Source organism: Pristiophorus japonicus, unplaced genomic scaffold (assembly GCF_044704955.1).
Source record: "Pristiophorus japonicus isolate sPriJap1 unplaced genomic scaffold, sPriJap1.hap1 HAP1_SCAFFOLD_425, whole genome shotgun sequence".
Classification (NCBI taxonomy): Eukaryota; Metazoa; Chordata; class Chondrichthyes; family Pristiophoridae; genus Pristiophorus; species Pristiophorus japonicus.
Genome location: NW_027254146.1, coordinates 330,578 through 357,861, shown reverse-complemented (window position 1 = coordinate 357,861; position 27,284 = coordinate 330,578). Strand labels below are relative to the sequence as shown.

General features: G+C 49.7%; 1 protein-coding gene across 1 annotated transcript in view; it reads left to right on the top strand.

Moving 5' to 3' along the window:
- The window catches only part of LOC139251237 (telomerase protein component 1-like), a 62,354-nt gene that overhangs the window by 11,498 nt on the left and 23,572 nt on the right, over positions 1-27,284 (top strand). Inside the window, exons 6-15 of the mRNA XM_070873209.1 lie at positions 8,988-9,112; positions 13,311-13,410; positions 14,689-14,844; positions 15,413-15,625; positions 17,512-17,665; positions 18,753-18,968; positions 19,193-19,353; positions 19,836-19,943; positions 22,104-22,211; positions 22,660-22,810. Of these exons, the coding sequence (XP_070729310.1) occupies positions 8,988-9,112; positions 13,311-13,410; positions 14,689-14,844; positions 15,413-15,625; positions 17,512-17,665; positions 18,753-18,968; positions 19,193-19,353; positions 19,836-19,943; positions 22,104-22,211; positions 22,660-22,810 (1,492 nt within the window). The remainder of the gene's footprint in view (positions 1-8,987; positions 9,113-13,310; positions 13,411-14,688; positions 14,845-15,412; positions 15,626-17,511; positions 17,666-18,752; positions 18,969-19,192; positions 19,354-19,835; positions 19,944-22,103; positions 22,212-22,659; positions 22,811-27,284) is intronic.

Here is a 27,284-nt window from a genome sequence, read left to right as displayed (position 1 = left end):
TCCCCACAATTCTGAGTGAAACATTTCTCCACATCTCCCTTCTCGATCTTTTCCCAATGATTTTAAATCTGTGGCCTCTGGTTCTTGACCCACTCAACAGAGGGAATTGCTTTTCTCCTCCTACTCTGAAACCGCTCATCACCTCAAAGCTCGATTAGGTCACTTCTTAACTTTCTTTCAAGGAGAACAGTCCGAACTTGTCCAACCTCTCCTCATAACTGGAGCCCTTCATCCCTGGAAACGTCGTGGTAACCCTCCTCTGTACCTTTTCTAAGGTTTTTACATCTTTCCTGAAGTGTGGTGACCCGAATAGTCCACAATACTCCAGCTGAGGCTTCACCAGCGATTTATAAAGTTTTAGCATGATCTCTTTCCATTTATATTCTATGCCTCTATTTATAAACCCAAGTAGCCCATGTGTTTTTTAAACTAACTTATTAACCAGTCCTGCCACCTTTTAAGGATTTGTGAATATGGACACCAAGGTGTCTCTGCTCATCTACACTTTTTTCAAAATGATTCCACTTATTGTATACTGTCTTTCCGTATTGGTCCTTCCCAAAGTGCATCACTTCACACTTCTCCGCATTGAACTCCATCTGCCCTGCTCCTGACCATTTCACCATCCTGTCTGTCATCCTGATGTCGACAACTATCCCCATCACGATCTACTATGTTCGCAAGTTTTGTATCATCTGCAAACTTTACAATGCTGCTCCCTACACCTGAGTCCAGGTGGATTATAAATGATTCAGAGTGCAGTGACAGATTTTTTAGCACTTGATCCTGAGACTGGCCGTTGCTGCAGGGTCAGCCCTGGTCGAATAGCCCAGTGCTACTTTACAACGACTTGTCCTTCCCTGTTCAACAGGCAATGGCTAAAGGTTAACATTACCACACCATGTGCACGTGTAAATGGCAACTTAATTTCAATATAGATCAGTGAGGTGGTGCATTTTGATAGAAAGAAGTAGGAGGCCACGTATTCCTTGGGAAAGAACTTTAAATGGGCTAGAGGAGCAAAGGCATCTAGAGGTACAGTTTCACAAATCACTACATGTTGCGATGCAGATTAATAAGGCCATAAAAAGCAAACAAAGTACTAGGGTTCATTTCTAGAGCCACAGAATTGAAAAGCAGGGAAGTAATAAGTTTGTATCATCCCTTCGTTACACCACACAAGAACATAAGAAATAGGAGCAGGAGTTGGCCATTTGGCCCCTCGAGCCTGCTCTGTCATTCAATGAGATCATGGCTGATCTGATCATGGACTTAGCTCCACTTCTCTGCCTGTTCCCCATAACCCTTTACTTCCTTATTGCTCAAAAATCTGTCTAGCTACGCCTTAAATATATTCAATGACCCAGCCTCCACAGCTCTCTGGGGCAGAGAATTACAAAGATTTACTACTCTGAGAAGAAATTTCTCCTCATCTCAGTTTTAAATGGGCGGCCCCTTATTCTGAGACTATGTCCCCCAGTTTTAGTTTCCCATGTGTGGAAATATCCTCTTTGCATCCATCTTGTCGAGCAACCTCATCTTGTATGATTCTTCTGAACTCCAATGAGTATAGGCCCAACCTACTCAACCTATCTTCATAAGTCAACCCCCTCATCTCCAGAATCAACCTAGTGAATCTTCTCTGAACAGCCTCCAATGCAAGTATATCCTTAAATACGGAGACCAAAACTGTACGCAGTACTCCAGGTGTGGCCTTACCAATACCCTGTACTGTTGTAGCAGGATTTCTTTGCTTTTATGCTCTATCCTCCTTGCAATAAAGGCCAACATTCTAGTTGCCTTCCTGATCACTTGCTGTACCTGCATACTAACGGTTTGTATTTCATGTACAAAGACCCCCAGGTCCCTCTCTACTGCAGCATTTTGCAATTTTTCTCCATTTAAATTATAATTTGCTTTTCTATTTTTTCTGCCAAAGTGAATACCCTCACATTTTCCCACATTATATCCCATCTGCCAAATTTTTGCTCACTCACTTAGCCTGTCTATATCCTTTTGCAGTTTTTTTTTGTGTCCTCCTCACAATTTGCTTTCCCACCCATCTTTTTGTATCATCAGCAAACTTGGTTACATGACACTCAGTCCCTTCATCCAAGTCGTTAATATAGATTGAGGCCCCAGCACCGATCCCTGCGGCACCCCACTAGTTACTGTTTGCCAACCGGAAAATGACCCATTTATCCCCACTCTCTCTTTTCCGTTAGTTAGCCAATCCTCTATCCAGCTAATATATTACCCCAACCCCGTGAGCTTTTATCTTGTGCAGTAACATTTTATGTGGCACCTTATCAAATGCCTTCTGGAAATCCAAATACACCACATCCACTGGTTCCCCTTATCCACCCTGCTCGTCACATCCTCAAAGAACTCCAGCAAATTTGTAATAGCATGATTTCCCTTTCACAAAACCATGCTGACTTTGCTTGATTGAATCATGCTTTTCTAAATGTCCTGCTACTGTTTCCTTAACAATGGACTTCAGCATTATCCTAAACACAGATGTTAGTCTAACTGGTCTATAGTTTCCTGCTTTTTGTCTGCCTCCTTTTTTTAATAGGGGCATTGCATTTGCAGTTTCCAATCCGCTGGGATCGCCCCAGAATCCAGGGAATTTTGATAGATCACAACCAGTGCATCCAATATCTCTGCAGCCACTTCTCTTAAAAGATCCTCGGATGTAAGCCATCAGGTCCAGGGGACTTGTCCGCCTTTAGTCCCATTATTTTACCGAGTACTACTACTTTAGTGATAGTGATTGTATTAAGTTCCTTTCTCCCTATAGCCCTTGATTATCCACTATTGGGATGCTTTTAGTGTCTTCTACTGTGAAGACCGATACAACATATTTGTTCAACATCTCTGCCATTTCCCTGTTCTCCATTATTAATTTCCCAGTCTCATCCTCCAGGGGACCAACATTTACTTTAGCCACTCTTCCTTTTTATGTACCTGTAGAAACTCTTACTATTTGTTTTTATATTTCGTGTTAGTTTACTTTCATAATCTATCTTCCCTCTCTTAATCATTTTTTTAGTCGTTCTTTGCTGGCTTTTAAAAGTTTCCCAATCCTCTCGCCTCCCATTAGTCTTGGCCACATTGTATGCCCTCCTTCTCAATTTGATACCATCCCTTATTTCCTTAGTTAGCCACGGATTGTTAGCCCTTCTCTTACTGTCTTTCCTTCTCATTGGGATATATTTTTGTTGCGAGTTATGAAATATCTCCTTAAATGTCTGTCACTGCTCATCAACCGTGCCATACTTTAATATAGTACTTGGAGTACTGTGCACAGTTTTGGTCTCCATATTATAAAAAAGGATATAGAGGCACTGGAGAAGGTGCAAAAAAGGTTCACAAGGGTGATAACAGAACTGAGAGGTTACAACTATCAGAACAGACTGAACAGGTTGGGGCTCTTTTCTCTAGAGAAGAGAAAGCTACCAAGTGACCTGATGGAGGTCTTTAAGTTTATGAAAAAGTTCTATAGGATAGACGTAGAGAAGATGTTTCCACTTGTGTGTGGTGTCCAAAACTAGGGGCCATAAATATAAGCTAGCCATTAATAAATCCAGTAGAGAATTCAGGAGAATTCTTTACACAGTGTGGTGAGATTGTGAAACTCTGGAGTAGGTTTTAAAAATTTGTTCAGGGGATGTGGGCCTCGCTGGCAAGACCAGCATTTATTGCCCATCCCTAATTGCCCTTGAGAATCACCACCTTGAACCACTGCAGTCCATGTGTTGATGGTAGTTCCACAGTGCTATTAAGGAGAGAGCTCCAGGATTTTGACCGAGCGACAATGAAGGAACGGTGATATACTTCCAAGTCAGGATGGTGTGTAACTTGGAGGGGAACTTGCAGGTGGTGGTGTTCCCATGCACCTGCTGCCCTTGTCCTTCTAGGTGGTAGAGGTCGTGGGTTTGGGAGGTGCTGCCCAAGAAGCCTTGGCGTGTTGCTGCAGTGCATCTTAAGATGGTAAACACTGCAGCCACGGTGTGCCGGTGGTGGAGGGAGTGGATGTTTAAGGTGGTGGATGGGGTGCCAATCAAGCGGGCTGCTTTGTCCTGGATGGTGTCGAGCTTCTTGAGTGTTGTTGGAGCTGCACTCATCCAGGCAAGTGGAGAGTATTCCATCACACTCCTGCCTTATGCCTTATAGATGGTCGAAAGGATTTGGGGAGTCAGGAGGTGAGACACTCACTGCAGAATACCCAGCCTCTGACCTGCTCTTGTGGCTACAGTATTTATGTGGCTGGTCCAGTTAAGTTTCTGCTCACTGGTGACCCCCAGGATGTTGATGGGGGATTCGACGATGGTAATCCTGTTGAATGTCAAGGGTCGGTGGTTAGACTCCCATGTGTTGGTGTTGTATATGTAAACTTGTATTTACTCTGTACAGCCACCAGAGGGTTCATCCCCTGGAGTCCCAAGGGATCCCATAATCCCTTGGGAGTTCAGGTATTTAAAGAGGCTTCGCAGGTTGGAGAGGCACTCTGGAGATCTGCAATAAAAGACTACGGTCACACGTTACTTTGAGCACAGTGTTCAGTCTAACTCTTTCTCCATACACAACAACTGGCGACGAGATCCAATAGCGAACCCAAAGATGCAGAGAACAGTGAGCATCCTGGAGAAATTCTCGGAGGGAGATGATTGGGAAACTTTTGTGGAGCGACTCGACCAATACTTCGTGGCCAACGAGCTAGATGGGGAAGAGAGCACTGCGAAATGAAGGGAGATCCTCCTCACCGTCTGTGGGGCACCAACGTATGGCCTCATGAAGAATCTGCTCACTCCAGCGAAACCCACGGAGAAATCGTATAACGATTTGTGCACACTGGTCCAAGAGCATTTGAACCCGAAGGAAAGCGTTCTGATGGCGAGGTACCAGTTCTACACCTACAAAAGGTCTGAAGGCCAGGAAGTGGTGAGTTATGTCGCCGAGCTAAGACGCCTTGCAGGACATTGCGAATTTGAAGGACATTTAGAGCACATGCTCAGAGACTTTTTCATACTTGGCATTGGCCACGAAACCATACTTTGCAAACTTTTGACTGTAGAGACCCCAAACTTGAGCAAGGCCTTAGCGATAGCCCAGGCGTTCATTGCCACCAGTGACAATATGAAGCAAATATCTCAGCACACAAGTGCTGCTACAAGTACTGTGAACAAAGTGATGTTTTTGAATTGTAACGTACAGGGCAGGTCACACATACCTGCAGCTGCACGTCCACAGATGTCTGAGTCCACTATCAAGGATGATTAATGCAAGGCCATTGACACCTTGTTGGCGTTGCGGGGGTGATCATCATTTCCATTCATGCCGATTTAAAGAGTACGTTTGCAAGGGCTGTGGAACAATGGGATACCTCCGAAGAGTGTGCAGGCGAGCTGCAAAGGCTATAAACATGCAAACCACCACGTTGCAGAGGGGGACAGATCCACGGAGGATCACGACGAACCAGCGCCTCAGATCGAGAAGTCAGAGGTACATGGGGTGCACACCACGAATTGTCCCCCGATAATGCTGAATGTTGAACTAAATGAACTCCATATGGAGCTGGACACGGGCGCGAGCCAGTCCATCATGGGCAAAAGGTTGTGGTGCAACAAAGCCTCAAGACCAGCCTTAACTCCAGTTCGCATGAAACTAAGAACTTAAACAAAAGAACTGATTCCTGTAATTGGCAGTGCTACCATAAAGGTCTCCTACAATGGAGCGGTTCACAAGCTACCACTCTGGGTGGTACCGGGCGATGGTCCCACGCTGCTCGGCAGGAGCTGGCTGGGAAAGATACGCTGGAACTGGGATGACGTCCAAGCGTTATCCAGCGCCCACTGATGACACTTCGTGTGCCCAGGTCTTAAACAAATTTCCTTCGCTGTTCGACCCAGGCATCGAGAAATTCCAAGGAGCAAAAGTGCAGATCCACTTAATTCCGGGGGCGCGACCCATCCATCACAAGGCAAGAGCAGTACCATACATGATGAGAGAAAGGGTAGAGATCGAGCTAGACTGGCTGCAAAGAGAGGGCATCATTTCCCCGATCGAGTTCAATGAGTGGGCCAGTCCTATTGTCCCCGTCCTCAAGGGAGACGGCGCCGTCAGAATCTGTGGCGATTACAACATAACTATCAATCGTTTCTCCCTGCAGGAGCAATACCACTACCAAAGGCCGATGACCTCTTTGTAACGCTGGTGGGAGGAAAGGCGTTCACGAAGCTGGATCTGACTTCAGCCAACATGACGCAGGAACTGGAGGAATCATCGAAGGCCCTCACCTGCATCAACACACACACACAAAGGTCTTTTTGTTTATAACAGATGCCCGTTTGGAATCCGATCGGCGGCGGCGATATTTCAGAGAAACATGGAAAACCTACTGAAGTCGGTCCCCCACACTGTGGTCTTCCAGGACGACATCTTGGTCACAGGTCGGAACACAGTCGAGCACCTGCAGAATCTGTAGGAGGTTCTTAGTCGACTCAACCGCGTGGGGTTCAGGTTAAAACGTTCGAAGTTAGTTTTCATGGCGCCTGAAGTGGAGTTCCTGGGAAGGAGGATTGCGGCGGATGGCATCAGGCCCACCAGTGCAAAGACTGAGGCAGTTGAGAATGCACTGAGGCCACAGAACGTGATGCAGCTGTGGTTGTCTCTGGGACTCCTGAACTACTTTGGTAACTTCTTACCGGGTCTCAGTACACTGTTAGAACCACTGCATGTCTTGCTACGATAAAGGACAAATGGGTTTGGGGCAAAAGCCAAGAAAATGCCTTTTTGAAAGCGAGAAAATTGTTATGCTCAAACAAATTGCTTGTGTTGTATGATCCATGCAAGCATTTGGTACGAGCATGTAATGCGTCGTCGTATGGGCGTCGGGTGTGTATTGAAACAAGCTAATGATTTCGGAAACTGCAACCGGTTGCTTATGCACCCAGGAGTCTGTCGAAGGCTGAGAGAGCCTTGCAGCATGATTGAGAAAGAAACGTTAGCGTGTGTTTATGGTGTAAAGAAAATGCATCAATATCTGTTTGGGCTAAAATTCGAATTGGAAACTGACCATAAGCCACTTATATCCCTGTTTTCCCAGAGTAAAGGGATAAATACCAATGCATCGGCCCGTATCCAGAGATGGGCGCTCACATTGTCCGCCACAACTACGCCATCCGCCACAGGCCAGGCACAGAAAACTGCGCCGATTCTCTCAGTAGTCTGCCATTACCCACCACGGGGGTGGAAATGGTGCAGCCCGCATATCTAGCCACGGTTATGGAAGCATTTGAGAGTGAAAATTTACCCGTCACTGCCCGGCAGATCAAAACCTGGACAAGCCAGGACCCCTTATTATCTCTAGTCAAAAGCTGTGTTCTTCCCGGGAACTGGTCCAGTGTCCCAGTGGAAATGCAGGAAGAGATAAAGCGTTCTAGCGATTCAAAGATGAAATGTCTATTCAGGCAGACTGCCTTCTGTGGGGCAATCGAGTAATGGTCCCCAAGAAGGCCAGAGACACCTTCATCAATGACCTCCACGGTACCCACCCAGGCACCATAATGATGAAAGCGATAGCCAGATCCCACGTGTGGTGGCCCGGTATCGATGCGGGCTTAGAGTTCTGCATTCACAGATGTAATACATGCTCGCAGTTAAGCAATGTACCCAGGGAGGCGCTGCTAAGTTTATGGTCTTGGCCCTCCAAACCGGGGTCTTGGGTACACGTCGACTATGCAGGCCCGTTCCTGGGTAAAATGTTCCTTGTGGTTGTAGACGCGTACTCCATGTGGATTGAATGTGAGATTATGTCGGCTAGCACGTCCGCTGCCACTACTGAAAGCTTGCGGGCCATGTTTGCCACTCACGGCTTACCCGATGTCCTGGTGAGCGACAACGGGCCATGTTTTACCAGTGCTGAGTTCAAAGAATTCATGACCCATAACAGATCAAACATGTCACATCTGCCCCGTTTAAATTAGCGTCCAATGGTCAAGCAGAGAGAGCAGTGCAAACCATCAAGCAAGGCTTGAAGAGGGTAACTGAAGGCTCACTGCAGACTCACTTATCCCGAGTTCTGCTTAGCTGCCTCACGAGACCACACTCGCTCACTGGGATTCCACCTGCTGAACTGCTCATGAAAAGAGCACTTAAGACAAGGCTCTCGTTAGTTCACCCTGATCTACATGAACAAGTAGAGAGCAGGCAGCTTCAACAAAGTGCATACCATGATAGCGGAAAAGTGTCACGCGAGATTGAAATCAATGATCCTGTATTTGTATTCAATTATGAACAAGGTCCCAAGTGGCTTCCCGGCACTGTCGTGGCCAAAGAGGAGAGCAGGGTGTTTCGGGTCAAACTTTCAAATGGACTCATTCACAGGAAACACTTGGACCAAATCAAACTCAGATTTACGGACTACCCTGAGCTACCCACCTTGGACCCTACCTTTTTTGATCCTCCAACATACACATCAATGGCAACCGGCACCACGGTTGACCACGGAGCAGAACCAATCATCTACAGCAGCCGAGCAGGGCTCAACAAATGATTCAACAACACCAGCTTTCACACCGAGATGATCAACCAGGGCAAGGAGAGCCCCAGATCGACTCACATTGTAAATAGTTACACTATTGAATTTGCGGGGGGGAGGGGGAGGAGAGTGTTGTTATATATGTAGACTTGTAGTTACTCTGTACAGCCACCAGAGGGCTCATCCCCTGGAGTCCCAAAGGATCCCATAATCCCTTGGGAGACAGGTATTTAAGGATGCTTCACAGGTTGGAGAGGCGTTCTGGAGACCTGCAATAAAAGACTATGGTCACACTTTACTTTGAGCTCAGTGTTCAGTCTGACTCTTTCTCCACACACAACAGTTGGAGATAGTCATTGTCTGGCATCAGTTTGTGGAGGAGAGGGAGAGATAGGAACTGACCTGATTTTTCTTCAATGGATGTCTCCCTCTTCCCATACAGGAAGTGAGGTCGCTGGCGAGCGGCTGTGATGGGATCTCGGACTGCGTGTTCCTGGACGAGAGCACGCTCTGCGCCACGTCCTTCAACGGCAAGATTGAGGTGTGGAGCCTCGCTGACGGCTGCAGGTAGGAGGGGGAGGGGAGACCCTCTGGGCAGGGGGTCGGGTGGAGCACAAATGGCAAACAGGACCCGCCCCATTCCCAGTAACTCCAGACGGTTCGGGGGAGGGAGGGAGGGAGGGAGGGGGTGGGTGGTGCGTGGGCAGAATGTTGTCAATGGTCAGACCCCACCTGGAGTAAGTGCATCAGTTGTGGCAGCTTACCTTGGGAAGGATATACTGAGCTTGGCAGCCCAGATTCTCCAGAATGACACAGGGGCTAACAGGGTTAAATTATGAGGACAGGTTGAATGGACCAGGCTTGTATTCGCTTGAGTTTAGAAGATCGAGGGAAGATCTAATTGAGGTGTTTAAGATGGTTAAATAAGTTCACTAGGTAGATAGAGAGGAATTAGTGATCAGAACAAGGGGGCACAAGCTTAAAATTGTAGCTCAGCCATTGAGGGGTGATGTCAGGAACCGTTGCTTCACACAAAGCATAGTGGGGATATGGAACTCTGTCCCCAACAAAGCTGATGAGGCTGGGGGTTGAATGAAATTTTCAAAACTGAGCTCGACAGGTTTTGGTTAGGCAAAGGTATTACGGGTAATGGAATGAAGACAGGTAAATGGAGTTAACCGACAGATCAGGAATGATATAATTGAATGGCGGAACAGGCTCGAGGGGCTGAATGACGACTCATAACAAGAAATAGGAGCAAGAGTTAGTCATTTGGCCCACTGAGCCTGCTCCGTCATTCAATAAGATCATGGCTGATCTGATCATAGACTCAGCTCCACTTCCCTGCCCGCTCCCCATAACCCTTTACTGCCTTACGCTCAAGAATCTGTCTATCTCCGCCTTAAATATATTCAATGACCCAGCCTCCACAGCTCTCTGGGGCAGAGAATTCCATATAGTTACAACCCTCAGAGAAGAAATTACTCCTCATCTCAGTTTTAAATGGGTGGCTCCTTATTCTAAGACGGTGTCCCCTAGTTTTAGTTTCCTCCTATGAGTGGAAATATCCTCTCTGCACCCACCTTGTCGAGCCCCTTCATTATCTTATAAGTTTCAATCAGATCACCTCTCATTCTTCTGAACTATAATATGTATAGGCCCAACCTACTTAACCTATCCTCATAAGTCAACCCCTTCATCTCCGGAATCAACCTAGTGAACCTTCTCTGAACAGCCTCCAATGCAAGTATATCCTTCCTTAAATACGGAGACCCAAACTGTACACAGTACTCTAGGTGTGGCCTCACCAATACCCTGTACAGTTGTAGCAGGATGCTTTTATACTCTATTCCCCCTTGCAATAAAGGCCAATATTCTATTTGCCTTCCTGATTACTTGCTGTACCTGCATGCTAACTTTTTGTGTTTCATGCACAAGGATCCCCAGGTCTCTGTACTGCAGCACTTTGCAATTTTTCTCCATTTAAATTATAATTTGCTTTTCTATTTTTTTCTGCCAAAGTGGATAACCTCACATTTTCCCACATTATACTCCATTTGCCAAATTTTTGCCCACTTACTTAGCCTGTCTATATCCCTTTGCAGATTTTTTGTGTCCTCCTCACAATTTGCTTTCCCACCCATCTTTGTATCATCAGCAAACTTGGTTACATTACACTCGATCCCTTCATCCAAGTCGTTAATATAGATTGTAAATAGTTGAGGACCCAGCACCCCACTAGTCACTATTTGCCAACCGGAAAATGACCCATTTATCCCGACTCTGTTTTCTGTTAGTTAAGCAATCCTCTATCCATGCTAATATATTACCCCCAACACCATGAGCTTTTATCTTGTGCAGTAACCTCTTACGTGGCACCTTATCGAATGCCTTCCAAATACACCACATCCACTGGTTCCCCCTTATCCACCCTGTTCGTTACATCCTCAAAGAACTCCAGCAAATTTGTCAAACATGATTTCCCTTTCATAAAACCATGCTGACTCTGCTTGACCAAATTTTGCTTTTCCAAATGTCCCGCTACTGCTTCCTTAATAATGGACTCCAGCATTTTCCCAACGACAGATGTTCGGCTAACTGGTCTATAGTTTCCTGCTTTTTGTCTGCCTCCTTTTTTTAAATAGGGGTATTACATTTGTGGTTTTACAATCTGCTGGGATCTCCCCAGAATCCAAGGAATTTTGGTAGATTACAGCCAGTGGATCCACTATTTCTGCAGCCACTTCTCTTAAGACCCTAGGATTTAAGCCATCAGGTCCAGGGAACTTGTCCGCCTTTAGCCCCATTATTTTACTGAATACTACTTCTACCTATAGCCTCTTGATTATCCACTATTGGGATGTTTTTAGTGTTTTCTACCGTAAAAACCGATACAAAATATTTGTTCAACATCTCTGCCATTTCCCTGTTCTCCATTATTAATTCCCCAGTCTCGCCCTCTAGGGGACCAACATTTACTTTAGCCACTCTTTTCCTTTTTATGTACCTGTAGAAACTCTTACTATCTGTTTTTATATTTCATGCTAGTTTACTTTCATAATCTATCTTCCCTCTCTTAATCATTTTTTTAGTTGTTCTCCATTGGTTTTTAAAAATGTCCCAATCCTCTGGCCTCCCACTAGTTTTGGCCACATTGTATCCCTTTGTTTGCGATTTGATACCATCCCTTATTTCCTTAGTTAGCCATGGATGGTTATCGCTTCTCTGACAGTCTTTCCTTCTTACTGTAACAAGCTCGAGGGACTGAATGGCCGACTCCTGTACCCATGTCTACATTATGGTGGGGATGGTTACAGGATTATTGCTCGATCTCTGAACTCCTCTGATGGTACAACCACCCCCACCCCCCTTCGCCCAAACTCTCTGTTCCTGACTCTCCATACCCCACCCTCTTCACCCCAAACTCTCTGTTCCTGACTCTCCATACTCCACCCCCTTCGCCCAAACTCTCTGTTCCTGACTCTCCATACCCCACCCTCTTCACCCCAAACTCTCTGTTCCTGACTCTCCATACCCCACCCTCTTCGCCCCAAACTCTCTGTTCCTGACTCTCCATACCCCACCCCCTTTGCCCCAAACTCTCTGTTCCTGACTCTCCATACCCCACCCTCTTCGCCCCAAACTCTCTGTTCCTGACTCTCCATACCCCACCCCCTTCGCCCAAACTCTCTGTTCCTGACTCTCCATACCCCACCCCCTTTTCCCCAAACTCTCTGTTCCTGACTCTCCATACCCCACCCTCTTCGTTCCTGACTCTCCATACCCCACCCTCTTCGCCCCAAACTCTCTGTTCCTGACTCTCCATACCCCACCCCCTTCGCCCCAAACTCTCTGTTCCTGACTCTCCATACCCCACCCTCTTCGCCCCAAACACTCTGTTCCTGACTCTCCATACCCCACCCTCTTCGCCCCAAACTCTCTGTTCCTAACTCTCCATACCCCACCCCTTCACCCCACCATTGGTGGCCGGGCCTTCAGCTGTCTCAACCCCAAGCGCTGGAATTCCCTGCCCGAACCCCTCCGCCTCTCCATGTGTCTCTCCTCCCCCTTTCAGACCATCCTTAAAACCCACCTCTTCGGTCGATCGTTTGATTACCCCGCCCTTTGACTCGGTGTCAATTTCTGTCACACAGCAGTCCTGTGCAGCACCCTGGGCCGTTTTACTAGGTTAATGGGGCTGTAGAAAGTGAGTCATAGTTCTGTACCTCGCTTCAGCTCCCGTTCCGATGCTGTGGTCTTCCCTTTTAACCACTGATGCCCCCTTCCACACTTTAATCATCTCTGACACTCTCCTTGCCCGGTTTCCTCTCCGCATAATCCCAAACTCATCCAAATATCTGCTCCCGCACTGAGTCTCCCTGTTCCCTCCTCGCTCCCTGACCTCCACTTCATTGTCAAAAATCCTCCTCCTTCGTCTAAAACTCCATCCTCACCGGCCATTCCTCCTCCTGATCCCTCCCTCCCACCTACCCCTTCGTCCGTCCGTCTCCCCTCTCCCCTTCCCCCCCCTCTCCCCTCCCCCCCCCACCTTCGCCCTCTCTCACTGTCCATAGCAGTAGGAGGAGGCCATTCAGCCCCATCAAGGGGACTGGAACACTTCACTATTTCATTGGTTAGATACAGAATAAAGCTCCCTCTACACTGTCCCGTCAAACTCTCCCAGGGCAGGTACAGCACAGGTTAGAGAGAGTGAAGCTCCAGGTGTGGTCTCCCTGCCTCTAACACCAGGTCTCTGTCTCCACAGGCTATTGCTGATCGATGGCCATGGTGATCGGATAACTGGATGTGCACTAAGTCCTGATGGAAAACATCTGGCTACCTGTTCCTGGGATCAGACGGTGAAGGTAGGTTCTGTGTGCACGGGCATGCCCGGTGACTGGATACTTCACTCCTGTATTCACCCCGTGTCTCCATTCCCACAGCAGGAACAGGGTTTGGTTCTAACTGAGAGATTCCCAATAATGCCCTGCGGGGCTACTTAAATGACATGGAACTTTCAGCACAGGACAAGCCATTCGGCCCAACAGATGTCTATACTCCACTCGGGAATGTGGAGACTGAGAGAAGGGATTCAATTCCCCGTCTGACCTGGAGATTCATCGATGCCATCACACCGGGGAGAGGCCGTTCACCTGCTCTGAGTGTGGGAAGGGATTCACTCAGTCATCCAACCTGCTGAGACACCAGCGAGGTCACAAGTGACTGCAGGGTTTGGATTCTGCTGTTGTTGCTGCTGCTGTTCACATCCCGACTGAACCATGTTCATTCTGTTATTTGGAATTTGTTTCTGCTGATAACCCTTCAACTCGGCAGGAGTTTAATATTTTGATATTTCAAGTAACTGTTGATATTTGATGTCTTGAAGATAAGAGGAGACTAATTAATGTCCTGTTTCTGACTGCTCCATTTTTGATCGGGGCCCAGGAGAGGAGAGGGTTCGGGGCCCAGAAGAGCCGAGGGCCCAGGGGCAGCACAGGCCAGCCCACACTGCAATCTATGGATAGTAGGAGGATGTGTGTGCACTAGGTCTGTGCAACAGAGTCTTGGTTAACCCTTGCCACTGGATCAAAACCTAGCTCTGTCAAGCCCGTGTGGTGGCTGGTGTGCAACGGCCACCCCACGTTAAAAGTCCATGCACAGGCATCTTCCATCCTTCAGCATGGAGTTTGGGACCTAGAATGTCAGGTCCCTCATTGAAATACCTGTGAACATCCCTTTTCGGCGTGGAAACGCGTCATCCTCGATAGGAGGGACTGCCTAATACTATACGAGCCTCTTCCCACCTCTTTCATCTAACTTCTCACTAAAGTCATTCTTACCGTCTCAGTGACAACCGCCAACAGACAAGAGACCCTTTTGTGATATGGATTCAACAAGAACTTGGTGGAGCCAGAACAGCTTCATCACGTTTCTCAGGATTGCATTTGACCCCGAGCTCCCCAGCGGGTGAAAGGTCAGTGCCTGACCCACTGACCTCCCCCCAACCCAGTCCTCCATCAGAGAGAAACCTTCATCCCCAGTGTCGGGGGCTGCATTTCACCCCAGATCCCAGAGGGTCAAAGGTCAGTGACGGCATCAATCCACAACCGTTATTTACAGCTTCAATCGATTTTCTGTTTTAGGTCTGGGTGGTGGTCACAGGGAAGCTCAACGTCGCACTGACCAATCCCCACCCCCTCAACTGTGTGACCTTTCACCCTGAAGGTCAACTGCTGGCTACAGGCAGCTGGGACCGGACAGTCAAAATCTGGAACTGGGTGAGGGCGAGCATCGTGTCGGTGAGTACCAGCGAACGCTCGGGGGAGGGGCCCATGAGTCAGAGGGGGAGGGGAGCGGCCAGTGGATCCCATTGGTCAATGGGGGGGGGGGGGGGGAGGGCCAGTGGATCCCATGGGTCGGGAGGGAGCAGTGGATCCCATGGATCAGTGGGGGAGGGGCCAGTGGATCCCATGGGTCATTGTCGGGGAGGGAAAGGGTCAGTGGATCCTGTACCCCAGTGGGGGGGGGGGGGCGGTAGAGCCTGTACCCCAGTGTGAGAGGGGGAGGGGCCAGTGGATCCCGTACCCCAGTGTGAGGGGGAGGGGTCAGTGGATCCCGTACCCCAGTGAGGGGGAGGGGCCAATGGATCCCGTACCCCAGTGAGGGGGAGGGGCCAATGGATCCCGTATCCCGGTGTGAGGGGGCGGGCTGGTAGCTGATTTGCTGGGAAATACCAGGATGAATCCTAATGCCTGCTCCTCCTCCGCCCCCCCCCCCCCCCACCGCCTCGGTTGTTCTCTCTCTCTCTCTCTCTCTCTCTCTATCACCTCCTCCTCCATCCCCTCATCTCCTCTATCCCCTCCCTAGGTGCTAAATGGACACCCGGCCTCAGTGCGAGCTGTGACCTTCGCCCCATCTGGAGAGTTCCTCGCCTCGGCCTCACTGCTGGGAGAGGTGCGGCTCTGGTCGACCGCCTCGGGATTAGCGGTGGCCGGTTACCAGGCCCATCGGGGCCCCGTCACCGCGCTGCGATTCCTTGCCGATGGGCGTTACCTGCTCACCACTGGGGAGGACCATCAGGTAGGATGGCAGATCTCCCAGGACTGTGAATCAGCGTAACGGCGGCGGGGGGGGGGGGGGGAAAGAGTGTGTTACGGTCATGATGTCAAGCCCCCAAGAGCGAGCTTTACGCCAATGAAATATATTTGGAGTGTAGTCACTGTTGTAATGTAGGAAACGCGGCAGTCAATTTACACTCAGCAAGCTCCCACAACCAGCAATATGATTATTGATCAGATCATCTGTTTTAGTGATGTTGATTGAGGTATAAATATTGGACCCAGAACACTGGGGGAACATCACTGTGTTCCTCCAATAGTGGCCGTAGGATCTTTTACGTTCTGCTGAGATGGCAAACGGGGCCCTCATTTAACGACACAGCCGAAAGATGTCCCCTCCGACAGTGCGGCGCTCCCTCAACACTGCCCCTCCGACAGTGCGACACTCCCTCAGCACTGCCCCTCCGACAGTGCGGCGCTCCCTTCAGCACTGCACCGGAAGTGTCGGCCCTGGACTATAGGCTCGAGTCTCTGGAGGGGGGGGCTCGAACCCACGACTCTCTGACTCAGAGGCGAGAGTCAGAGCCACTGAGCCACTGTTGACATGCCAGGCATGTAGGCAAGACCAGCACAGAGTAACAATACCAAAATCGGTTGAGAGAGGAAGGGATCCAGGTGTTGTGCACTGATCACTCAAGGTTCACGACCAATGCAGATGAGCCATTGCTAAAGCAGACAGGGGATTAGGTTATATTAATAGAACCATTCTATACAAGTCGAGGAGACCATTCTGTCCGTAAAAGATCCCATGGCGTATTTCGAAGGAGAGACCAACATCCCCAAAACACATGATCTGGTCGTATATCACATTGCTGGTTGTGGGATCTTGCTGTGCGTATATTGGCTGCCGCGTTTCCGACATTACAACGGTGACTATACTTTGAAAGTGCTTCTTTGGCTGTAAAGTGCTTTGAGGTGTCCTGAGGTCATGAAAGGCGCTAGAGAAATGCAAGTTACTTCGATCTTTATCACACTGCAGCTGTTGAGGTTAAATGCCATTTGCTACACTTTGGCCCAGTTCCCCAGCGTGCCTCAGTCTGTCTCCAGAAGGTTGTACTTCCCGACTGCCTTGGATTAGATTCAGCACTGAGCGGTTGTGTGAAACTTTCTGCAAGGGTTAAATAAGATGGGCCGAATAGCCTCCCTCATCTGTAATAGCAACAATAACTTGCAGTTGTACAACACCTTTAACATAGTGAAACGTCCCAAGGTGCTTCACAGGACTGTAATCACATTAAATTTAACACCAAGCCACATTAGATATTAGGACAGGTGACCAAAAGCTGGGTCAAAGAGGTAGGTTTTAAGGAGCGTCTGAAAGTAGGAAAGAGGCGGAGAGGTTTAGGGAGGGAGTTCCAGAGCTCGGGGCCCAGGCAGCTGAAGGGCCGGACACCGATGGTGGAGCGATTATAATCAGGGATGGTCAAAAGGGCAGAATTTAAGGAGTGCAGACATCTCCAGAGGGTTGTCGGGCTGGTGGAGGTTACAGAGATGGGAAGGGGCGAGGAGAGATTTGAACACCAGGATGAGGATTTTAAAATCAAGGCCTGGCCGGACCGAGTGCCAGTGTAGGTCAGTGAGCACACTATGCTGTGATCACTGGGGTCGTGTCAGGATGTGTGGGGGGGGTGTCATGTCAGGATGTAGGGGGCGGGGGGGGAGTAGGGTCAGGATGTGGTGGGGAACAGGGTGGGGAGGTGTAGGGTCAGGATGTGGGGGGGTGTAGGTTCAGGATGGCGGGTAGGGGGGAACAGGATGGGGGGTTGTAGAGACCAGGGGGTGGGGGGGAGAACAGGATGACGAGAGTTTGGGAGAATGAATCAAGCCCCACACTGGTGTGTTCTGCAGGTTCGGATCTGGTCCGGGACTCTGGGCCGGGCCTGTGGACAGTACATTACAGACCAGACCTCCGCTGCCCTATGTGTGTCTGTCAGTAGGAATGGTGTGCTGATGGCTGTCGGTTACCACAGCAACCAGGTGAAAATCTTTCAGCTTGAAACAGGTACGTGTTACAGGAACGCTGTCATACCGTTCAAGGACCTGGGCTACAATCCAGTGACAGACACAGGAGATGAAGAGCTGTTCTCTCTGATGGGGGACTGGGTGGGGCAGTGGGTCAGACACTGACCTTTCACCCTCTGGGCCTGAGCTCAAATCCAGACTCAGACAGGATGTGAAGGCATCCTCTCTCTGGGGTGGTGGGTGGGAGGACGACTATCATAGAGTATCATAGAATGTACAGCACAGAAACTGGTCGTTCAGCCCAAGCGGTCAATATCGGTCTTTATGTTCCACACGGGTCTCCTCCCACCTTACTTCATCTGTCCTCGTGAGCTTATCCTTGTATTCCTCACGGGTTGGATTGAGAGAAATGGGGAGAGGTTGGGTGGGATTAAGGGACCTTTTACGTTCTCTTGAGACGGCAAATGGGGCCCTCCTTTAACATCCCATCCAAAAGATGTCCTCTCCGGCAGCGCAGCGCTCCCTCGGTACTGCCCCTCCGACAGTGCAGCGCTCCCTTGGTACTGCCCCTCCGACAGTGCAGCGCTCCCTCGGTACTGCCCCTCTGACAGAGCAGCACTCCCTTGGTACTGCCCCTGGGAGTGCCAGCCCTGCATTATCGGCTTGATTTTCTGGAGGGGGGGGCTCGAACCCACGACTCTCTGACTCCAGAGGTGAGAGTGAGAGCCACTGAGCCATCGCTGACATGCCAGGCATGTTGCCAAGACCAGCACAGAGTAACAATACCAAAATCGGTCGAGAGAGGAAGGGATCCAGGTGTGGTGGATTGAGGGATCTGGGGAGAGAGTGGGTGGGATTGAGGGGCAAGGAAAGGATGTGTTGGGTGGGTGAGATTGAAATTTTCCAGGGACGGGACGGTCTGTGGGCCGTACGCACAACAAACCCCCACCCCCTACCCCCGCCCCTCCTTACTGCCGGTCTGTGGGCCGTACGCCCCCTCTTTTCCCCCCCCCCCCCTCACTGCCGGTCTGTGGGCCGTACGCCCCCTTCTCACCCTCCTCACTGCCGGTCTGTGGGCCGTACGCCCCCCTCTGCCCCGGTTCTCACTCTGCCCTCTCTCTGACTAGGTGCCCTGACTGTGGAGTGCGAGGTCCCACAGGTGCCCGTGCGATGCCTGCAGTGGTTGGACGGCGAGGAGCTCCTGGTGTCTGGCTCAGATGACAACGTTCTGCGAGTGTGGCGGGTGCAGGGGTTTGGGGCAAGCTGTGAGCATCGCTGCTGGGGCCACACGAGACCCCCAGTATCCTTTTCTCACTCCCAACAATTCCTGGCTTCAGCCTCAGGTAACGGTTAACACTTTTCATATTGCTCTCCCCTCCCCCCCCCCCTCCGTCTTCTCCTAACCCCCCCCCCGGCCACTCCACAGACATTGTATTTCCCTGGGGTGCTGGCACATTTGCCCTTTCCCTGTTGCTCTCTCACCTCCTCCTGTTCCCGTTCCCTGTTCCCCCTCCTATTCCTTTCCCCCTTTCTCTACCTGCCTGATCTCTCCGCTCTCTCTCCCCAGATGATTTCACCGTCCTGCTCTGGACGCTGGCCGAGCTGGTGGACCGGGAAGGCTGCGCGGATGTGACCCCGGCCTGCGTGCTGAGAGGTCACTGCAACTCGGTCACCTGCTGCTCCTTCAGCCCCGATGGGCTGCGGTTGGTGACCAGCAGCAAGGACAAGGTAGGCGAGGGCCTAGTGACAGAGGGAGAAGCGAATCCACCGGCCTACATTCAGATCGTCTACACACACTCTGACCTTTCACCCTCTGCAACCTGGGGTCCAATCCAGAGCCGGGGTGAAGGTCTTCTCATGCTGGGGGTCAGTAGGTCAGACACCTACCTTTCACCCCGTGAGTCCTGGGTTTCTGCTCCTGATCACCAACCAGTGACACCTGCAGGAAAGTGCTGGGGATGGTGGCGGTGGGGGGGGGGGAAGAATCTGACGGAAACCACTTCGGGGCTGGGCTGAGATGGCGCCTCTGTCGTCGAATACCCTGCCGACTCCCAATGTCCAGGCTCCAGCATGCAAGGGAAGGGACATGGGGTGAGGGGTCAGAGGGCGTCCTACTCCGTGGACCAGGGAATGAGTCAGTGCCAGGTGGAATCGGGGGATTGGGCTGCAAACCTTGTCGTGCGAGTCTGACGCCCTGTTTGTTTTGGCAGAGCCTCCTGTTCTGGGACCTCACAACTCTCCCTGTCCACATCTCCCTGTCCCTGCTCTCCTGTCACCAGGACTGGATTACAGGATGTACCTGGGCCCCTCGATACGTGGTGAGTCTGTCATAACCACCTCCAGCCTGACACCCTCCCTATCTCTGTAACCTCCTCCAGCCCCTACACCCTCCCTATCTCTGTAACCTCCTCCTGCCCCTACACCCTCCCTATCTCTGTAACTACCTCCAACCTGACACCCTCCCTATCTCTGTAACCTCCTCCTGCCCCTACACCCCTCCCTATCTCTGTAACCTCCTCCAGCCCCTACACCCCTCCCTATCTCTGTAACCTCCTCCAGTACCTACACCCCTCCCTATCTCTGTAACCTCCTCCAGCCCCTACACCCCTCCCTATCTCTGTAACCTCCTCCTGCCCCTACACCCCTCCCTATCTCTGTAACCTCCTCCAGCCCCTACACCCCTTCCTATTTCTGTAACCTCCTCCAGCCCCTACACCTCCCTATCTCTGTAACCTCCTCCAGCCCTATACCCTCCCTATCTCTGTAACCCCCTCCAGCCCCTACACCCCTCTCTATCTCTATAATCTCCTCCAGCCCCTACACCCCTCCCTATCTCTGTAACCTCCTCCTGCCCCTACACCCCTCCCTATCTCTGTAACCTCCTCCTGCCGCTACACCCCTCCCTATCTCTGTAACCTCCTCCAGCCCCTACACCCCTTCCTATTTCTGTAACCTCCTCCAGCCCCTACACCTCCCTATCTCTGTAACCTCCTCCAGCCCTATACCCTCCCTATCTCTGTAACCCCCTCCAGCCCCTACACCCCTCCCTATCTCTGTAACCTCCTCCAGCCCCTACACCCCTCCCTATCCCTGTAACCTCCTCCTGCCCCTACACCCCTCCCTATCTCTGTAACCTCCTCCAGCCCCTACACCCCTTCCTATTTCTGTAACCTCCTCCAGCCCCTACACCTCCCTATCTCTGTAACCTCCTCCAGCCCTATACCCTCCCTATCTCTGTAACCTCCTCCAGCCCCATACCCTCCCTATCTCTGTAACCCCCTCCAGCCCCTACACCCCTCTCTATCTCTATAATCTCCTCCAGCCCCTACACCCCTCCCTATCTCTGTAACCTCCTCCTGCCCCTACACCCCTCCCTATCTCTGTAACCTCCTCCTGCCCCTACACCCCTCCCTATCTCTGTAACCTCCTCCAGCCCCTACACCCCTTCCTATTTCTGTAACCTCCTCCAGCCCCTACACCTCCCTATCTCTGTAACCTCCTCCAGGCCTACACCCTCCCTATCTCTGTAACCTCCTCCAGGCCTACAACCCACTCTATCTCTGTAACCTCCACCAGCCCTACAACCTCCCAGATGTCTGTAACCTCCTCCACCCCCTACAACCCATTCTATCTCTGCAACCTCCACCAGCCCTACAACCTCCTAGATATCTGTAACCTCCTCCACCCCCTACACCCTTCCCTATCTCTGTAACCTGCTCCAGCGTTACAACCCTTCGAGATCTCTGCGTTCCTTCATCCCTGGCCTCTTGAACATCCCTGATTATAATTGCTCCATCAGTGGCCGGGCCTTCAGCTGCCTGGGCCCCGAGCTTTGGAACTCCCTCCCTAAACTCTCCACACCTCTCCTCCTCTAAGACGCTGCTTAACACCTACCTCTTTGACCCAGCTTTTGGTCATCTGTCCTAAAGTCTCCTTATGTGCTTCGGTGTCAAATTTTGTTTGATAATCGTTCCTGTGAAGCGTCTTGGGACCTTTTACGATGTTAAAGGCATTATATAAATGCAAGTTGTTATAACCACTGGTTCCTGCTCTCCGATATTAACCTTGGATCAATGTTTGACTGATGTGTACTTTTTGCCAATGGGAATTTCCAGGAACGTTGGTTGATTGAAGGAGTCATTGGCTTCCTCTTTGCTAATGGCAGTTACCTGGTGAAGGTCATGACCCCACGTGAGGAACACAAGTAAGGTCGTGAAGGGTAGGAGTGCAGATAAGGGAAATCAGGGATCAGATGATGACGAGCTTGATTTTGAGAAACCTGTAGATTGGGAATGAAGAGGGCGTACTGAACGGGGCGTGGGAGGAATGATCTAACTTGTGCTGTACCTGCCCTGGGAGTGTTTGATGGGACAGTGTAGAGGGAGCTTTACTCTGTATCTAACCCGTGCTGTACCTGCCCGGAAAGGTTCCAATCCGATCGCTCATTCTGATTGGCTGTTCTGTCTCTGTGGCGACAGGCCTCTTGCTCCAATGATGGGACGGTTCGTCTGTGGGATCCGAACAATGGAGAATGCATCCGGGAATTAAAGGGACACACGTCCACCGTCAGTGGGGTCTCCATCATGGTGAGTGTCAGCAACACAGGGCTTGTGGGGGGGGGGGTGTTACTGAGTGACAGTGTGAGGAAGCTGGATTAACATCAGTACAGATACAGTCAGTAACACAGAGCACTGGGGGAGGGGTTACTGAGTGAGTGTGAGGGAGCTGCATTAACATCAGTAGAGATACAGTCAGTAACACACAGTGCTGGGGGAGGGGTTACTGAGTGACAGTGTGAGGGAGTTGGATTAACATCAGTAGAGATACAGTCAGTAACACAGAGCACTGGGGTGGGGTTACTGAGTGACAGTGTGAGGGAGTTGGATTAACATCAGTAGAGATACAGTCAGTAACACAGGGTGCTGGGGGAGGGGTTACTGAGTGACAGTGTGAGGGGAGAGCGGACGGGTGGTGGTGGGGGGGAAAAGACCCTGTTGCTATTCTTACCCCGTGCTCCCATCCTTTATATTCCAGGCGGATCTTGTGCTGTCGGTCAGCGGGACTGGGGACCTGGTGGTGTGGAAGGAATCGGGAGCTGCCGTTACCACCATCCACGCCCACCCTCGCCGCATCAATCACCTGGCGGCCTTCAACAAACCAGGGTCTGCGGTGCAAGCAGAGCGCGGTGAGAGAGGGGCTGTTCACCGCACCCTCCCCCACCCCCCCACTCCCCGAGGGGTATCTCCATACCATCAATCTCATAATAGTCCCATAGCCCTATATCAATCCCATAGCCCTGTATCAATCCCAAACTAATCCCACTGTCCCGCTCTCTACCCATAGCCCTGTATCAATTCCAAACTAATCCCACTGCCCCGTTCTCTTCCCATAGCACTATATCAATTCCAAACTAATCCCACTGTTCCGCTCTCTCGGTACCAACGATATAGGTATAAAACGGGATGAGGTCCTACAAGACGAATTTAGGGAGCTAGAAGATAAATTTAAAAAGTAGGACCTCAAAAGTGGTAATCTCCAGATTGCTACCAGTGCCACATGCTAGTCAGAGTAGGAATCGCAGGATTGCTCAGATGAATACGTGGCTTAAGGAGTGGTGGAGAAGGGAGGGATTCAAATTTCTGGGATATTGGAACCGGTTCTGGGGGAGGTGGGACCAGTACAAATTGGACGGGCTGCACCGGAACCAATGTCCTAGAGGGAGTGTTTGCTAGTGCTGTTGGGGAGGGGTTAAACTAATATGGCAGGGGGATGGGAACCGATGCAGGGAGACAGAGGGAAGTAAAATGGGGGCAGAAGCAAAAGACAGAAAGAAGAAAAGTAAAAGTGGAAGGCAGAGAAACTCAAAGCAAAAAGGGCCACATTTCAGCAAACTTCTAAAGGGGCAAAATGTGTTAAAAAGACAAGCCTGAAGGATCTGTGCCTCAATGCAGGACTATTCGGAATAGAGTGATCATGGCTGGGAACTTAACATCCAGGGGTATTCAACATTTAGAAAGGATAGACAGAAAGGAAAAGGAGGTGGGGTGGCGTTGCTGGTTAAAAAGGAAATTAATGCAAGAGTAAGGAAGGACATTAGCTTGGATGATGTGGAATCGGTATGGGTGGAGCTGCGGAATACCAAAGGGCAGAAAACGCTAGTGGGAGTTGTGCACAGAACACCAAACAGTAGTAGTGAGGTTGGGGACAGCATCAAACAAGAAATTAGGGATGCGTGCAATAAAGATACAGCAGTTATCATGGGCGACTTTAATCTACATATTGATTGGGCGAACCAAACTGGTAGCAATGTGGTGGAGGAGGATTTCCTAGAGTGTATTAGGGATGGTTTAATAGACCAATATGTCGAGGAGCCAACTAGAGGGCTGGCCATCCTAGACTGGGTGACGTGTAATGAGAAAGTACTAATTAGCAATCTTGTGCGAGGCCCCTTGGGGAAGAGTGACCATAATATGGTAGAATTCTTAATTAAGATGGAGAGTGATAGTTAATTCCGAGACTAGGGTCCTGAACTTAAGGAAAGGTAACTTCGATGATATAAGATGTGAATTGGCTAGAATAAACTGGCGAGTGATACTTAAAGGGTTGATGGTGGATAGGCAATGGCAAACGTTTAAAGATCACATGGATGAACTTCAACAATTGTACATCCCTGTCTGGAGTAAAAATCAAACGGGGAAGGTGGCTCAACCGTGGCTAACAAGGAAAATTAAGGATAGTGTTAAATCCAAGGAAGAGGCATATAAATTGGCCAGACAAAGCAGCAAACCTGAGGACTGGGAGAATTTTATAATACAGCAGAGGAGGACAAAGGGTTTTATTAGGAGTGGGAAAATAGAATATGAGAGGAAGCTTGCTGGGAACATAAAAACTGACTTCAAAAGCTTCTATAGATATGTGAAGAGAAAAAGATTAGTGAAGACAAACGTAGGTCCCTTGCAGTCAGATTCAGGTGAATTTATAATAGGGAACAAAGAAATGACGGACCAGTTAAACAAATACTTTGGTTCTGTCTTTACGAAGGAAGACACAAATAACCTTCTGGAAATACTAAGGGACCGAGGGTCTAGTGAGCAGGAGGAACTGAAGGAAATCCTTATTAGGTGGGAAATTGTGTTAGGGAAATTGATGAGATTGAAGGGCGATAAATCCCCGGAGCCTGATGGTCTGCATTCCAGAGTACTGAAGGAAATAGTCCTAGAAATAGTGGATGCATTGGTGATCATTTTCCAACGGTCTATCGACTCTGGATCGGTTCCTATAGACTGGAGGGTACCTAATGTAACACCACTTTTTAAGAAGGGAGGGAGAGAGAAAACGGATAATTATAGACCAGTTAGCCTGACATCAGTAGTGGGGAAAATGTTGGAATCAATTATTAAAGATGAAATAGCAGCACATTTGGAAAGCAGTGACTGGATCAGCCCAAGTCAGCATGGATTTATGAAGGGGAAATCCTGCTTGATAAATCCTCTAGAATTGTTTGAGGATGTAACTGGTAGAGTGGACAAGGGAGAATCGGTGGATGTGGTGTATTTGGACTTTCAAAAGGCTTTTGACAAAGGTCCCACACAAGAGATTGGTGTGCAAAATTAAAGCACATGGTATTGGGGGTAATGTACTGACATGGATAGAGAACTGGTTGGCAGACAGGAAGCAGAGATTCGGGATAAACGGGTCCTTTTCAGAATGGCAGACAGTGACTAGTGGGGTGCTACAGGGCTCAGTGCTGGGATCCCAGCTATTTACATTATACATTAATGATTTGGATGAGGGAATTGAGTGTAATATCTCCAAGTTTGCAGATGACACTAAGCTGTGTGGCGGTGTGAGCTGTGAGGAGGATGCTAAGAGGCTGCAGGGTGACTTAGACAGGTTAGTTGAATGGGCAAACGAGTGGCAGATGCAGTATAATGTGGATAAATGTGAGGTCATCCACTTTCGTAGCAAAACCACGAAGGTAGAATATTATTTGAATGGTGGCAGATTAGGAAAAGGGGAGATGCAACGAGACCTGGGTGTCATGGTACATCAGTCATTGAAAGTTGGCAAACAGGTACAGTAGGCGCTGAAGAAGGCAAATGGTAGCTAGGGGATTTGAGTATAGTAGCAGGGAGATTTTACTGAAGTTGTACAGGGCCTTGGTGAGGCCTCACCTGGAATATTGTGTTCAGTTTTGGTCTCTTAATCTGAGGAAGGACATTCTTGCTATTGAGGGAGTGCAGCGAAGGTTCACCAGACTGATTCCCGGGATGGCAGGACTGACATATGAGGAGAGACTGGATTGACTAGGCCTCTATTCACTGGAGTTTAGAAAGATGAGAGGGGATCTCAGAGAGACATATAAAATTCTGATGGGGCTGGACAGGTTAGATGCAGGAAGAATGTTAGGGAAGTTCAGAACCAAGGGACACAGTCTTAGGATAAGGGGTAAGCCATTTAGGACTGAGCGGAGGAGAACCTTCTTCACTCAGAGTTGTTAACCTGTGGATGCCAGTTCATTGGATGTATTCAAGAGGGAGTTAGATATGGCCCTTACGGCTAAAAGGATCAAGGGTTATGGAGAGAAGCAGGAAAGGGGTACTGAGGTGAATGATTAGCCATGATCTTATTGAATGGCGGTGCAGGCCCGAAGGGCCGAATGACCCATGCAAGGTCTGGAGAAAGAGTCAGACTGAATGCTGTGAGCGCAAAGTAAAGTGTGTCCTTAGTCTTTTATTGCAGGTCTCCAGAGTGCCTCTCCAACCTGTGAAGCCCTCTTAAATACTTATGCTCCCAAGGAATTATGAGATCCCTTGGGACTCTGGGGAATGGGCCCTCTGGTGGCTGTACACAATATATACAAGTCCAGATACATAACAACATTCCACCCTAAAGTCAATAGTGTAACTATTTACAATCTGAGTCGATCTGGGGCCCTTCTTGACCTGGTTGATCGTCTCGGTGTGAAGGCTGGTGTTGTTGAGTCATGTGTTGGTCCCTCGCTGGGTTGCTGTGCAGCTGGCCTTGCTGGGCTGCCTGGTGTGTTGGGCCCTGCAGCGCTGCTGTGGAAGATGGTTTCTGCTTTCTGGTCAACCGTGATGCCGGTTCCCACTGGTGTGTGTGTTGGGGGATCAAAAAAGGTATGGTCCAAGATGGGTTGCTCAGGGTAGTCCATGAATCTGAGTTTGATTTGGTCCTGGTGTTTCTGGTGAATGAGTCCATTTGAAAGTTTGATCCAAAACTCTCTGCTCCCCTCTTTAGCCACGACAGTGCCGGGAAGCCACTTGGGACCTTGTCCATAGTTTAATACCAAATACAAGATCATTGACTTCAATCTCGCATGACACATTTGCGCTATAATGGTATGCACTTTGTTGAAGCTGCCTACTCTCTAGCTGTTCATGTAGATCCGGGTGAACTAGCCAGAGCCTTGTCTTAAGTGCTCTTTTCATGAGCAGTTCAGCAGATGGGATCCCAGAGAATGAGTGGGGTCTCATGCGGTAGCTAAGCAGGACTCAGTATAGGGGAGTCTGCAGTGAGCCTTCAGTTACCCTCTTCAAGCCTTGCTTGATGGTTTGCACTGCTCTCTGCCTGACCATTGGACGCAGGTTTAAACGGGGCAGAGGTGACATGTTTGATCCTGTTACGGGTCATAAATT